Raw genomic sequence first — 14,778 nt, forward strand, 5'->3', positions numbered from 1 at the left:
CAATGTACAGAAAATGTGGACTTTATAATATCTGCTCTTGTAGAATTTCACTCTAGTGATGATAAATCAATTCTGATGTCACATCTCTGGATTTAAAAAGCAAATTACTACTTATTTTTGAATAGCAAGTTTAGATCAAAAAATACAGACTATGTGCTTGTAGAAAATTATTAATTATATATGGACAAGTCATCCAAACAAAACATTGTTTAAGAGCATGAAATTACTCATAAATCCTATTAGAACATAGGGATTATCTGTTTTCACATACATGGAGGTTCAGAAAATAGATCATTACTGAATAAGCATTCACTTCAGCATACTTCAAAGGTCTGTAAATTGCGAGGTGTTTTTTAAGGCCTCATATTTTACAATATGCATTTACTATTTCAAGATGCAACAACAGAAGTTCTGCAACTGGAAAATCAGTTACTAACTAATGAAGTTACCTAATTAACCCTGCATTTCTTTCTCCCCCGCTGCCTTGGAGCAAAGAGAGACACTTAGGAAAATCTTCAATGTAAAAGACAAGAAGAAGGAGCCCCATGGTAAACAAAAGAAAACAGCATAGGTTCAAATATAAACAACAACTCTTTCAGCATGTACGGAGAGGAGCTGATTTAGGAGGAGGAGAAAGTGGTGTTTAGCTGAACTGATTTGATTATAAATGTATTCCAGACATACAGCTCAGGTGCAAAACTCAACTCCTGGAACATCGTGTGAAATTTTAGCTTGGATTCTGTTCTAACCTTTCCTATCCCTCCAGAACAGTGTCTATGCCTTTTACTGTTAAACCTGTTAATATAACTTGGAGAAGTCAATATACACCTGCCATGGAGAAGATCTGCCAAGACATATATTTTGTGGAGATATCACAGTAATCGGAAATCTGCACTTTATACCTTTGGCTACAATCATTGTCTGTGCGAAGTCCACTGATGTACAGTGACTAATGGCCAGTTTAAAGTTAGTACTCCTAGTTCTGGAGTGTACTGATCAGGGTTTCCTCTGGACCCCATCACCTTAAAAAAAAATTTATAAGTTAATAATTGTGTTTACAGCGAAGTGCTTCACTGCATCCTGCCAGCATGGTGCTGTTAAGACACAATGCATGCATGTTCTGTGTCCCCGAGTATGGTATGAAAATTAGGGGAGGCATGGGGCAAAAGGCATGCTTGAATACTTGCAACATCCAGGGTTGTATTAGTTAAGAGCACAGCTAGCAGGTCGAGGGGGGTGATTATTCCCCTGTACTCAGTTCTGGTGAGAGAGTGCCGTGTCCAGTTCTGGGCTCCCCAGTACAAGAGAGACATGGCAATACTGGAGCGAGTCCAGCAAAGGGTTATGAAGATGATTAAGGGACTGGAACATCACTCATACAAGGAGAAGCTGAGAGAACTGGCACCAGAGAAAAGGAGTCTGGAGAAAAGAAAGCTCAGGGAGGTCTTCTGAATGTCTGTAAATAGCTGATGGGAGAGTGAGAAGAATATGAAGCCAGAGTCTTCTCAGTGGTATCCAATGAATGGACAAAAATTCAAATAGGCATAAATTCAAATGTCAGACACTCCATTTAAACATAAGAAAATACTTTTTTTAAAACAAACAAAAAACCCAAAACAATTAAGGTGGTTAAAGGTTGCCTAAAGAGGTTGTGGAGTCTCAGTCTTTGGAAACATTCAAAACCTGACTGGCCCTGAGAAACCTGTTCCAACTGACCCTGCTTTGGGCAGGCAGTTGGTCTAGACGATCTATTCTGCGATTCACAGGCTGAAGGACCTTCACCCTGCCCAATACAGATACTAAAGACAGTTACAACATCAAATGTATCTTCATTTCATCCTGGAAAGACAACCAGGAGCAGAGTCAAATGTGCCCAAGGAAATCACCAGGGAAAGTGCATCATGCCTCAGACCAACACCTGGAACAGCCAATTCACCATATAGATATGTGTTAAAGCTGAACCATTCCTGATTCCAGTTACCAATAGCATATAGAAGAAGGGAGGGGGAGAGAAGAGCATGAATTTCACTGAAGCGTCCAGTTATGACTATAACTAATTATAACACATTGTGGATTCAAACAAAATTTCCTTTAGCTACGCTGTGCATTACGCCTCATGAAAAAGCATTGACCAGATTTGTCATTTGAAGGATGACAGAGCACAAACACAATCCTTACAGGTTAGGAGAAAAAGCAGCACAGCTGAAATATTTAAAAGGATGCCAAATCAAATGAGAGATTATGTTTTGATCAGGAGATCCTTCTGCTGATAGGTGATACAGAAGAAAAATGGCAGCACTCTTTCTCTTTAGAGGTCTGGGATGATAGTGTAATTGAGTCCCAGCTATACTGGGCACATGACTTTAAAAATTCACTACACAGCACAATACAAGTGTTCTTGGCTCAGACATGATTCAGGACAAAACAGAAGCGCATTGTAGGTCAGCACAAAGGTGTACGTACAGAAGCCTGCAAAAGAGGTAGTTCTGTTTTACTTGTTCTGTAATGATTACAAAGCCTACACATTCAGTCTTACAAATGTCATACTGTGGCATCAACCTTGAGCCACCTTAAGTAAATTCAAAATTGAATTTCTTTTTAAGAACATCTAAACCAAAATTTTGTTTTCTTCAGAATTCTTGCCTTTTTATAGTTAAAATTAAACATTAGAAAAATGCAAATACTTTTAGAGATAGTGATGGAACTTAATCCAATGTCTAGTTCTGACTGTAAAAGAAAAGTGGAAAACAACTCTATTACAAGGCACTAAAAACACTACCTGGAAAGCAGAGCATGTTGAAATTTTACTGGTTTAGCCAATTTTCAGTGTAAAATAGACTTTTGATCAAACAAAATATTTAGTGCATATTTCAATATGAAAACATTTAAGAAATATCTAGTATTTAAAATATTCCTTTTTTTTCCCTACTCTAATTCAAAAGCGAGAAGACACCATCTGAAGTTGGGTATGTGCTCAGGTTGGTTTTTATGTAATATGTCAGAGTTCAATGTTTCAGTGAAAAATCCAGTTGAATTTCTGCAGAAGAATAATATTTATATAGAAATATAAGGGTTGGTGTATTGGTTTGGGAGAGGAATGGGGAGGGCAGAGAATAGGAACAGGTGTATCTGACAGCTTTTCCAGGCAGCAAAGGACTTAGCATGCTCCAAGTGCACAAAGAGATAGTTACTAACTAGTATCTTGAAGACAATAGTTATGAAAGTTTGTCAGCATTCAGAAAAAAATATGTATCTTTACGTTTTCTTCTTATATGAGAGAAGATACAAAACTTAAGATCAATTACAAAAGTGACACTTCAAAAAAATTCAGATTTGTATTCACAACTACTGATGACTATCAGTTATGTCATCAACTTCAATATACTCCTGCATTTGCAAACATATGCAATTATAAAAATGCCATTGTAAAACAAAACAAACAAACAAAATCACAACAATATACTGGTTATGGATAGGTCACAAAAATGTTCAGAAATCTCAAAAAAATTTTTTGAAAGACTATAAATAAATCTGCAGGCTTTAGCCCAATTATTCAGGTAACTGCTAGGACACAAAATCTCCACCAAAAAGTAGCTACATTCATGAAAATAATATATATATAAGATTTCTTATGCTCAATTTCTAATCTTTGTACATGACAACTGGACCGTTTCCAATGTGAAGGCTGTTTGCTAAGGAAAAAAATAAAATTAAAAAAAAAAGATTACTAACCTAGAAATACTAAAAACAGAAGACCACCATATGGTCTTTCAAGTCTTGTCCTTAGAAGCCTAGGTTATCATCTCACTGTCTGAGTAATTTCATTAACCTCCAAAACACAGATGGAAAACTAATACACCTCATCATTCTTCTCAGTGAGTGTTCTGGTCTGATACAGCCTAGTGGCTGTTAAGTTTTTTTCTAGTGACTGCAAAAATATATTTTTTTTTTTTCCCCCGACTCAACAGCATTTTGTACAAAATTTAGTCAGAATAGTTTAGAGGCAGCTAATCCCCCTCTTCAGCATCAGTCCATGACCTCCTGCTTCAAATGCTGCTAGACAGCATCTCAAACAGCTTACTGGCATGAATCTAATCTCCTTTCCACAACTATATAGTGGCTGAGGTTCCCCTCAACCCCCATCCTTACTCTTAGTAATACTGGATAAATCAATTTAATACATAAATACTATTAAATCTAAAGCCAGGTTTGTTCTCATTCTGGTCCACTGAACCATATGCATTTCAGAAATATTAAAAATAACTACTGGCCACTGTCACTTTAAATGACACATTCTTTCCATTATTCAGGGAGAAGTACTATTGTGTAGCATGCAAAACAGAAGTCAAAAAAGTGCCCCATCTTGCTCATTTCTTCTCTTTCTTTACATCTTAAGGTTTATTTAATTATTTTTACTGCAGGTCACACTTCATGCAAGCAGTTAAAATTAATTGCAAAATGCCTTTGATTACACTTGTGCAATCCCATTAAGTTTAAAATCACCACAGTTATCAGTGGCAAACAAGTGATTTTTAGACCTGCTTTGTGAAAAATGTTGACCTTTACTAACGTACTGTCATGGTGGGGCAAAAATTAGCCTTTTTATCAGTAGAAGCATGACATGAAATTTTAAACGTATGCAGTAATTGGTACTTATTAACTGCTTAACAACATAGATAGTTTCATTCTGCAAGAAATAAGATCACAAAATGCACGCAAATGTTTCAATTTACAGTATACTGTCTTTTCAGAATTTTATTAACTACTCAAATATCTATCTGTCCTAGTAATGCAACTATTACATTAACAAATATCCAGTGAAAAATATTCTGTTTTCAGATACATAAAAACCTCAGAGATATTTTAAAAAATGCTATTGCAGCATTTGTTCCTAGAAGGAGCACCAGCTCTTCATATTGCCAGAACAGGTGGAAAAAAAAAAAAAAAATTCATTTAAAGCTCCCCCTACAGCGAATCTATCAGAAGACCAAAACCATATAAGGGTTCTGACAAAAAGGTAAATTCATTTTATTTTTATGATCACAGACGTTTTGACAGTGTCTGCACATATCATTAACATGATCAGATATTAAGTAATGTCTCACTAAGGTATCTCAGCTGGGCACAGAAAAAAAAATTGAGGCACTTAACATCCATTAGATTTTGTCTGTTTGCTTAACAAAATCTGGAAGTGGGCCAAGATGTTTTAGACTCATTGGGTCTTATCTTGAAATTAACTAAATCTTACACTGATATTTAAAGTCTCTAAATTAAGCATTTTTGTTTCTCAATAAAACATGAACAAAAACGTATTATTCTGTAATCTAAAAGAAAAAATATCTTTATCTCAATAAAATAAAGTCTCTTTAAAATATTATTACAAAGTTCACTAGAAAAATTTCAAACTTATATACAATTAATACCAGCTTAGCTTTCAGAAGACTTCTTCCTCATTTAATAATGGGACACCAACCAAATTTCTAATGAAATAACAGACAAGAAAATCACCTGGCTCAAGGCCAGGTCAGTAATTTTCCTGATTATTTGTTTTTGATTTGTGACTCCAGCTTGACCCTCTCTAATACACTAGGCTATAAGCTGTCTGATTTCCTAATAGCACAGGAAAAAAGTAAACCACACACAAAAATCAACACTGAAAGCTCTGCATTAATCGTTCACCTAATCATTTTATGTTTCAAAGGTGCAAAGACATCTAGAGATGGAATAAACGTATATAGGTAAAGAAGCCATTACGTATGAATTCCAACTGGATGAGGAAAATAGCCAGCTAGACAGGAACTATGTGTGTCAGCAGCAGTGATGCAGTAGACACCCCTTTGGATTTCACACCATCAATGGCCATTACCAACATTAATAATAGCCATCTGGCCTTGCATAGCTTTATGTCTATATATCATTGTTTGTTTCAATGGTATTTATCCATCCCTGGAGTTCTTCGTTCTGAGAGGTAATTTGGAAACTTTTAGAGACCTGGATAAAGAAAACAAACAGCAGGCAATTAATCATGGTAATAGTGCTTCCAAAGGTCACACTATTACTTTCAGCAATGATACCAATCTTTTTCACTCCTCTAATTTAATGGGGGGCGATCCCTAATTTTATGCTCATAACTACTGGAAATAAAAATTAACAAGAATGCAGTCTTGTAGGTAATGCCTTGACTAGTAACCCTGGAGACCTAAGAAGCCTTGCTTTCAAATAATGTCCCAAGATCATCATGTTCAGAAGTAACCATAAAAACCTGACTGCCAAAAAATGAAGCTGCATTAGTGTATAACTTGCTTTGGACCAAGTAGCCCTGCTGAATTGCAAGATACCTGTTCAGAGAAACTTGTGAGAAAGTAAGGATGTTTTCATTTCCCTCTACAGTGACAGGGAGTTCAAACAAAACCATCACAGGACATCTATCAATTAGCTTGGCTTCACTTCCTCTGTTCCAACTCAAAAAGTGCAAACTCGTGGGGTCTTGGAGGAGACCAGGAGACAAGAAGCTTGGCTGTAGCATCCCAGTAACCGCCCTGAGCTGAGGATGGGAGTCCTGAAGTCACATGTCTATTTGCAGATCTGTATTTTGCATATAATATTATTGGAGAACTAATAAACTCAACAAACCACCACCACGTTGTACTTGACCATGAGCAGGCTTTGTTATTATTATTAAATAAAGTAGCTGTAGCTGAGATGCTTAATGCCAAACAGTACTGCCTCTGGGTGAACTATTCTCAAAGACATGCCAAAATCAGATCCCAAAAGGGGTTTCATTTAATGTCTGGACTCCAAAGGGATTTAAACAGAAGCTAGACACTGTTCAAAAGGAATGGCTCAAGCCATGTGCAAAAGACAGATGTTCAGGCCTCTGGAGAATCATCAGGTCAAAGTAGAGTTTTCTGGAACACAGCTTTATAGCTGAGGCATCAGAGAAGGACAGAAGCTCCTAACACATACTTGCAAGTATCATGGACAGCTTAAGTCTCTGTCTTTAAGCATTTAAATACCTCTGCAAATATGAATACCAGAAGCCTAACTCTGTTGATGAAGCTTAAGCTCTTTGGCCTTATTTCAAATGTGAATTCAACCACTAAATTTTTTTAAAATATTTATCTGTGTTCAATTTTGACTAAATCATCCATCAAAGGGTCATTCCATGTTAGCCCTTCCATTCTGTATATACACAATAGATGTGTTTTACAGGAAAAATGGAAGAGGTGAGTCATTCCACTATAAAAAATATTTCCATTTTAATGTTGTTTCTATTATACATATTGAATTAGTTAAACAGGAGAAGTAGGATACCTCAGTTGGAGTTAAATTAATTTCATTCTGACAGTCAAGAAATACAGTGCAGTTTTATCATCTAGCATGCACTCTGTTTCTCAATGCCAGATTTTATCTTTCAAAATAATAATTAGTAGTCATTTTAACATTTTCTCAATTATAAAGACTTATCATTTAATGGATAAAATTTCCATAAACTTTAGTGAATACATTGTGTTAGCCTATTAAGTTTGTATTATTTGGCTACTGTTATTAAACAATAATTGCATTCACTTTTTTACAATCAAAATTTTAAAAGGAGCTTTAAATAAAGAGGGAGAGGGAAGAGGCAGAGAAGATAAATTATGCAACTGAAAGGAGTGGTTGTTTTTCTCTTTGTCTCTTAAGCGCAAATTCTTCTTCATTCTGTTTCCCAGACACCATCTGTTTCCAAAACAACTCATCACCAAACATAACAGAGGAGATAGGAACTTCTAATAGGAGTTAAACCTGCCAACTTGCAGAATGGTCTGAGCTTTCTCAGATAGGAAAAACACGATAGTACAGAGTTGTTAATAAATTAAGGAGAGGCAATGGGTGTCACCTCAGATGATGCAGTACACCATTTTAGGGATTTTCATTAGAATCATATATGGCTCATTACTTTACAATGTTCCTGCAACTTGCTTTAAGAAGTCCAAACTACATTTGGGCATTTAATAGCAGGGTTTGTTTCACTTAGGATGGGGGGGGGGGGGGTGTTAAAGTATTTTTTTGAAGCCTACTATTAAAGCCTGAATAAGGGGTCACACCTGCTGAGGGCCTCACTCCATTTGCAATTAGGTATCAGTGAAAGTTTGGAAAAATAGAAACTGCTAGAATTATTTATATCAGGGACCCACCTGTGCCAGTACCCTTTCTGCAGGATTTTAGGAGGGGGTACAAGAACCCACGACGTATTCAGGTGTATGACAACATGCCACAACAAGAGAGCTCCCTTCACCTCCAGAGAGGCTTGTATCAGTTCCAAAATGCCATTTACTGTTACTGCTAGAATTTCATATTGGAAGAGCAAGGTACCATTTTTAACCTGGTTATACTATTGAGTTTAATGATAGCACTGTGCTTGCTTAGAAAATGAATTTATCTTTTTGCTCTTCCCTCTGTCCATAGTATGTGGGGAGAAGTAAAAAAATATTTATTTAGTTTGGTCTGATAAGTAACAGTGGGAAAATAAGTAATCAGAAAAGCATCTAAATTATTTGGTGAGTTACACATCTATTTTTTAAAAAGATCTATGATATAAGAATATGGATTGGACAGGAACCATCAAGGTCATTGTTTATAGATTCCTGCTATCATATCCACCCATGTCAAAATTTCATACAGACAATATTCTCTGTAATAAACATATTAAGAAACATCACTCTATGTGAAATTGTTTATATTATCTATTCTGATCAGATCTCTAACAGATCACATCTTTTTCAAACAAGAAATCCTTAAGCAAGTCCAAGATATGATGTCTTTTCTGCCCTTCCCCAGTCCTCCCTGTCCTCCTTCATTCAAAACAATTCTCTCCTTTCCGTAGCCCCAATAATTTATTTCACACATGGAACATTTTTTACTTCCAAGCACCTTTCCAAATAATTTTATAGCTATCAGTAGACTAAAAAGTGCTTCTGTTGTTCCCTTGGCAGTTCTATTAGATTAAATCCATTAGCACACTCGTATATACACACATTACATTTTGAGCTCTTTCTGTTCATAACATGTGACTATTATGATGTTATTCTTTCTTGTTGCCCATACAGATTCTACAAGTTTGGATATCTTAGTTTTCCTTAGCTTAGTTTTTAAATATTCTTTTTCATTTTACTACTACATTAATTCATCACAGGTTCTATATTCCTGACCCTGCTGCCTCAACACACTTAATTACATTATAGGCAACCATCTCCGCTCCTATTCAATATTCTGAACAGCTTCACTGAGTTTTAAATGCACAAAATGGTTGTTGCCACACACTTCATTTCTGGCTTCTGCAGTTGCGATCTTGTGCTTTGTTACTAAAAATAGAGCTGCTTCCAACTACCTGAGCTGAAAAGCTAATTACAGAGCTGGTAAACAGTGCTCCTCCCTATTGAGCAAATGGCAGAATAAGGAGTCTGCTAATGCACTAGGGCACACGTGGTCCTGTGGGTCTTTGAAATCTATCAAGTGTCATTTATTTAATCATTTGTGACTGTTTGCTTCATGGATAAATTACTATTTAAGTAAATAACTGTTTGAGTGTTGGATCAACAAATCGGGAGAAAAAGAACAATCAGCCCTTTTAAGGAAAAAGTATCCTAGCCTAATTCTCAGCTTGCACAAATCAGAATAATTTCACTGAAGTAAATAGCATATTGTTGATTTAGACTAGGCAAAAGTCTAGTTCTCTTATTTCCTGCAGAAGAGGGGTTATTAGAGGACTGACTGCAGCAGCTTAAAGACTTTTTTGAAAGTTATTTCTGTCACATACAGGCAAGAACAAACAACTGCCACTGTGAGAAAGCACCTTCTTCCCTTAAAAGTACTCTCAGCTATGTCTGCAGTACAGCAACACATTGCCTGAAAGACTTTCCCTGCTGAAAGATCTTAAGGTAGAAGTGCCCACAGAGTTTAGGTGCTCCTCTGTATTTGTGAACAAAACACTGGCTTCCCTCCTCCGTGGGACTGATTCTTACCATATAGCCCAATACAAGCTTTGTTGGCAACTAGGTTTCAGCCATCACTCAGTCAATAGAACTCAACGAATTTTCAGCCATTACTGAGGCAACAATATATAGATAATACATAAGCGACTGTTAGAATCGATGTGATACAGCTTCAGCCCCAAAGCAAAACTGTAAAATACCCATTACAATTGTTCATCAAAAACACTTTCTGGGGCCAAGAGGGAATACAGCCTTCTGGAATTATAATTTTTATTTTGAATGCAGAATAGAAGAATAAAAGAATTAGGTAGAAAACCACCAGAAAGACCAATTTTAAAAAGCATTTCTGTTTCTCCTTCATAACCTCCCCAAAAATAGAGAGACAAGTAAATAAAACCTCCAAGACTGTACTCAACACGTTAGAAAAGTTTGGTGGAGGAAAAGAGTATGCTAGTAAGCATAAACTATTTGCTCATCATCATGTTTCTGTCATGCACGGGTTATACTATGTACAGTGCATACCAGGACAGAATTGCTATCTGAGGTTAAATACATTATTTACACAGCTCTTTTGGGAGAGGAGAGGATGAGCTCCCTCTTCCGTCTCCCATCTTCATGAAAAAGAAAGTCAGGCTGTCCTCAGCCAAGCAAACTATCTCCTGTTGTCAAGGAAAAGTAGTTTGCCAATTTTTAGCAAAAATTATTGGAAAAAAGAAGATAAGATGGAAAACTGTGGACAGAAATGGAAATGTGTAGTGTAACGAAGAAGAAAAAGCAAGAAGGAGCCAAAAAAAGAGGCAAAGAAAGGCATGAGGAAGTCAGGCTACAGAAAATCAATAGTATTTCAAGCTCTGCATATTCCAAAGAGCGGGAACAGAGAGAGTCCTCTGGCAGTAACAGCGAAGGGAAAAAAGACACAGAATACCAGCCTTCTCATCTTAAACAGAAGAAATACAGAGTATAAATCTGCACACCACAAGGCAGTCCCACACCATCACACCTAAGTCAACTCTGAAGAAGTCAATTCATGCACCAGGACTTGTATAGTTGTCTTTTTAGCATACTGTTTCACCAGAACTGACACATCTTGTTTCTGTGGTATTCTGTGCATAATAGAGTGCCTCTGGAAAAAGTCATATGTATTTCTTCACATTTAAAACCTAAATAAGTGTGTGTGTGTATAGGACAGGGAGTTGGACAGTGATGAAGAAATGTGTGTGTGTGCTGGAATTCAGTGCATAAGCAACATTAAAAGTCATTTGAATTCTGGCTCTATCATCCTGTGTTTTCAGACCTTTCTTTCTGACCTAAATGACCACAAAGACAGTAAACAACACACTCCTAAGTTAGATAAAATATGCTTATTATAGTAGGACAAATACCTTTCAAATGATAGTATATTCCAGAAAACAATCCACAAAAAAAGCATATGCAGACAACATAAGCAATATTTTCCCTGCAACTTGCTATTTCTCCCAACATTAGTTCTCACCTTAAGGCAGAGGTGTGAGAACCTTTAACCCTGGGAGCCATTTCTAATTTATTCGTTCAGATTTCAAAGACACAACATGGACAGCCACTTTCTTCATGTGCTACACAGACCAACTTACACATTTAAATTACTCACGAGTATTTTTAGATGGTCTGCTTCTGTTGAGTTGAACTTGCCAAATTGATATGGCAAGTATGGTGTGCCTCCACCTCTGTTAAGCTAGTACAAAGTTTCCAAACTCCTTGCCAAAAAATTAGGAGAAAGAAAGGAGCGTAAAAACATGGTATGTGAGGAAACTGTTTAAAATAAGTTGCTTAATTCTTTTAAACATAAGTTGGCCCTACTGGATCTGTCTTGGGCAGTCATGAAAAAGGCACTTTCAAATTCACACTCCTTAATGAATGAAGTGATGTTGTGAACCTTATATTATTCAGACCAAAAAATTACATATTTCACCACACAGGTATCACTCAAACTTCAACCTTCCTAATGAATACATCAGCATATGCAAAGACTCCAGAGCCAGAATGAGATTAATAGAATAAATTTAGGGATATATTAAACAGGAGGGAAGGGGAATAACTAAGCATTAACACTTTCCTTCATTCAGCATTGTCTGAATCAGAGGCATTGATTAAAGAAGCACACATGTTAACGTGCAATACTGAAGCATATGAAAAAGAACTTTATCCCATAATGGACTGAAAGTACAGTAGTTTGCTGTATCATAGTAATACCAATTTCAAAAGAGTTCATAACCATAATTAACTATCTGCTTATGCCTCAAAAACCTAGCAACCAGCTGTACCAGACTCCCTTAATCTACAGAATATTCATCAGAAGTACTTTCTGACTACTGACCAAGTTTCATACTACACAGATATTTAATTTTAAAAGCCCTCAGATGATGAAACATTCAAATTTTTCTCGACAATTCAATAGCTAAAAAATCAGCTACAGTCTGGTCTCCACAGCACAGGGAGCCTGCAGGCAAGAACACAGGGTAAATACAGACTCCATTGCCTTACCTCAGCTATGTGCGGCATTGGGTTAAATCCACAGAGATTGCACACAACTTTCTTGCACTCTGTACAGGTATTAAAGTTGGGGGGATCCTTAGAACCAATATTTAGTCCAGTTTTACAAAGGGGACAAGACACTTTAGGCTGGCTGGCTTGCTCCGGTTCCGACAGCCCAGCAGGTTTCTTAGCTTCAGCAGCCTGAGGCTTGCCATCTTTAGCCAAACCAGGTTTCTTTTCTAAATCAGATCCTTTAGTCGTTAAAACACTATCCGCTTTTGATGGCTCTGGTTTTTCGGTCGTAAGAGGCTTGGCTTCCTTCTTTACAGGAACAGCTTTTGGAAGAGGCTGAGCCTGACCAGCCTCTTTGGGGACTGCCTGAGAGGCCGGCGGCTGTGATGGAGGCTGGGCCTGCTTCGCTGCAGGACCGGGTGGAGGTGGGGCTGATGTCTGAGACCCTGGCTGACCCGCTGTGGAAATTAAATTCGAGGCCTGGCTGAAGATTGAAGCTCCAAATCCAAAGAGTTTCCCAGTAACTGTTTCTTGTGGTGTCGTAGGCTGAGGTTTAGGGGCATCAGTGATGCCTCCCAGATTAAGGCTGAAACGCCTTGATTGCTCAGGAGTTTTCTGAGGTGGCTGGGGTTGAGGTGCCAGCTGTGCTGGTGCTGGCTTGGGACCTGCCCCTGCCTGTGGGCCCTTGGGAGCTGGTTTGCTATCAGGCTTTGGGGACAGTTTTGTTTGTAACTTCTTAGGATCATCTTTTGTTTGTGTTGGCTCAACAGGCTTTTGAGTTTTAGCATCTGGTCTAGCCCCAGGTTGAGACACAAGCTTCGGATCTGACTTCTGTCGAGACACTTGTGGAAGGGGTTTGGAATCTGGTTTATCCCCAGCTGGATGCGTGTCCTGTGACGGCTTGGCAAGCTCTGGCTTTGGGGAGTCTGCCACTTTCTGTTGAGTTGGTGGAGGTCTGCGACCTGCTAAATCATGTTTCAGCCCTGGTGCTGCAGACGTAGGCACAGTGTCCGTCATAGGCTTCTGTATACTGGGTTGGCTTTGCTTATCTTCAGCCTGTGTTGGCTTGGCCTGATCAGACCTTGGAGTAAGATCTATTTGCTGGGAGATCTCAGTAGGCTCAGCACGTGGTTCTTTCAATTTTACAGGGGGAGACCCAGGCAAGGATGGTTGCTTTTTCTGTGGCAGGGGTTTTTTTGATTCTGCTAGCTGCAAAGGATCAAGTTTTGGAGAAGCATCTTTCTTTTGAACTGGCGGTGGCTGGGGAGATGGTTTAGCTGTTGAAGGTGGAATGGATGTCTTCTGTTTGGGTGGAGGCAGCTGTGGCCCAGGACCATGACCTGGTGCTAGGTCACCACCTAACGCTCTTTGCATCTGGCAGTTTAAACAGAGCCATTCCTTAATCTGCAGAAAAAAAGAATTTTAAAGGTATTATAATTAAGCTAAGACAAAGTTAATAAAATCAACATAAAAGACTATTTTAGTGTATGGCTTGTTGCAGTGTTTTGGACTTCTGTGTAAAAAGGGAGAAATATTACCACTAATATTGATTTGTGGTTAACATGCCCAACTGATTTTTTCATTCTTCTCCACATTCCTGCAAATCAAGCTATCGCTGAGCATATGCTTCTAATGACTTCACATTCAGTTTACACATAGCTGAATATTAGAAGATAAAAACCCAGCAGAATGAAAAAATGCATTGGAATGTCATGGGATCCAGCAGCGATTCATTTATAACAATGATTTGGCAGAACAGAGAAAAAAACAAATACTACTAAAATAGTTTGACACATCAAGTCTGCTGACAGAAAACAATCATCAGAATTAAAACACAGTAAATGCATAATTACCTTTAAGCATACATCTATCAAGCTCTTCGTACAGCTTATGGTTTTGGTAATGGTTTAAATTACAGAGCACAAGTATTGGCAGTGTACGTGCATCCAATGAATTAGGCACAGAGGTGTGAACAGACACCATATATTACACAGACTCACACTTTACCACCAATTTGAGGGCAAGTCTTCATTTGGAATCAGTGAGGAGCTTTGCGTAAAGTCCTGATGGTATTTTAAGAGCCATAATTAGGTTTCCCAAAATTCCTTTGTTAATAAAAGAAGTGCCCAGGGTAATTATTGTTCGCCTGTATACAATGGGCACCTCTTTTCAACACAGAGGAGAAGAAATAAGGCAAATAATGTATTTACGCATGTTTCTCATCAATTTTAGTATCTCACAACTTTAAAACATTTTTTCTCCTTCCCAAGAAGTATTACTT

General features: G+C 37.7%; 1 protein-coding gene across 7 annotated transcripts in view; it reads right to left on the reverse strand.

Moving 5' to 3' along the window:
• Nucleotides 1–14,778, reverse strand: part of PCLO (piccolo presynaptic cytomatrix protein) — a 396,779-nt gene that overhangs the window by 348,426 nt on the left and 33,575 nt on the right. For all 7 annotated transcript variants that reach the window (XM_052789184.1, XM_052789180.1, XM_052789182.1 and 4 more), the window contains exon 3: nt 12,495–13,901. In XM_052789184.1, the coding sequence (XP_052645144.1) occupies nt 12,495–13,901 (1,407 nt within the window). The remainder of the gene's footprint in view (nt 1–12,494; nt 13,902–14,778) is intronic.

Source organism: Harpia harpyja, chromosome 6 (assembly GCF_026419915.1).
Source record: "Harpia harpyja isolate bHarHar1 chromosome 6, bHarHar1 primary haplotype, whole genome shotgun sequence".
Classification (NCBI taxonomy): Eukaryota; Metazoa; Chordata; class Aves; order Accipitriformes; family Accipitridae; genus Harpia; species Harpia harpyja.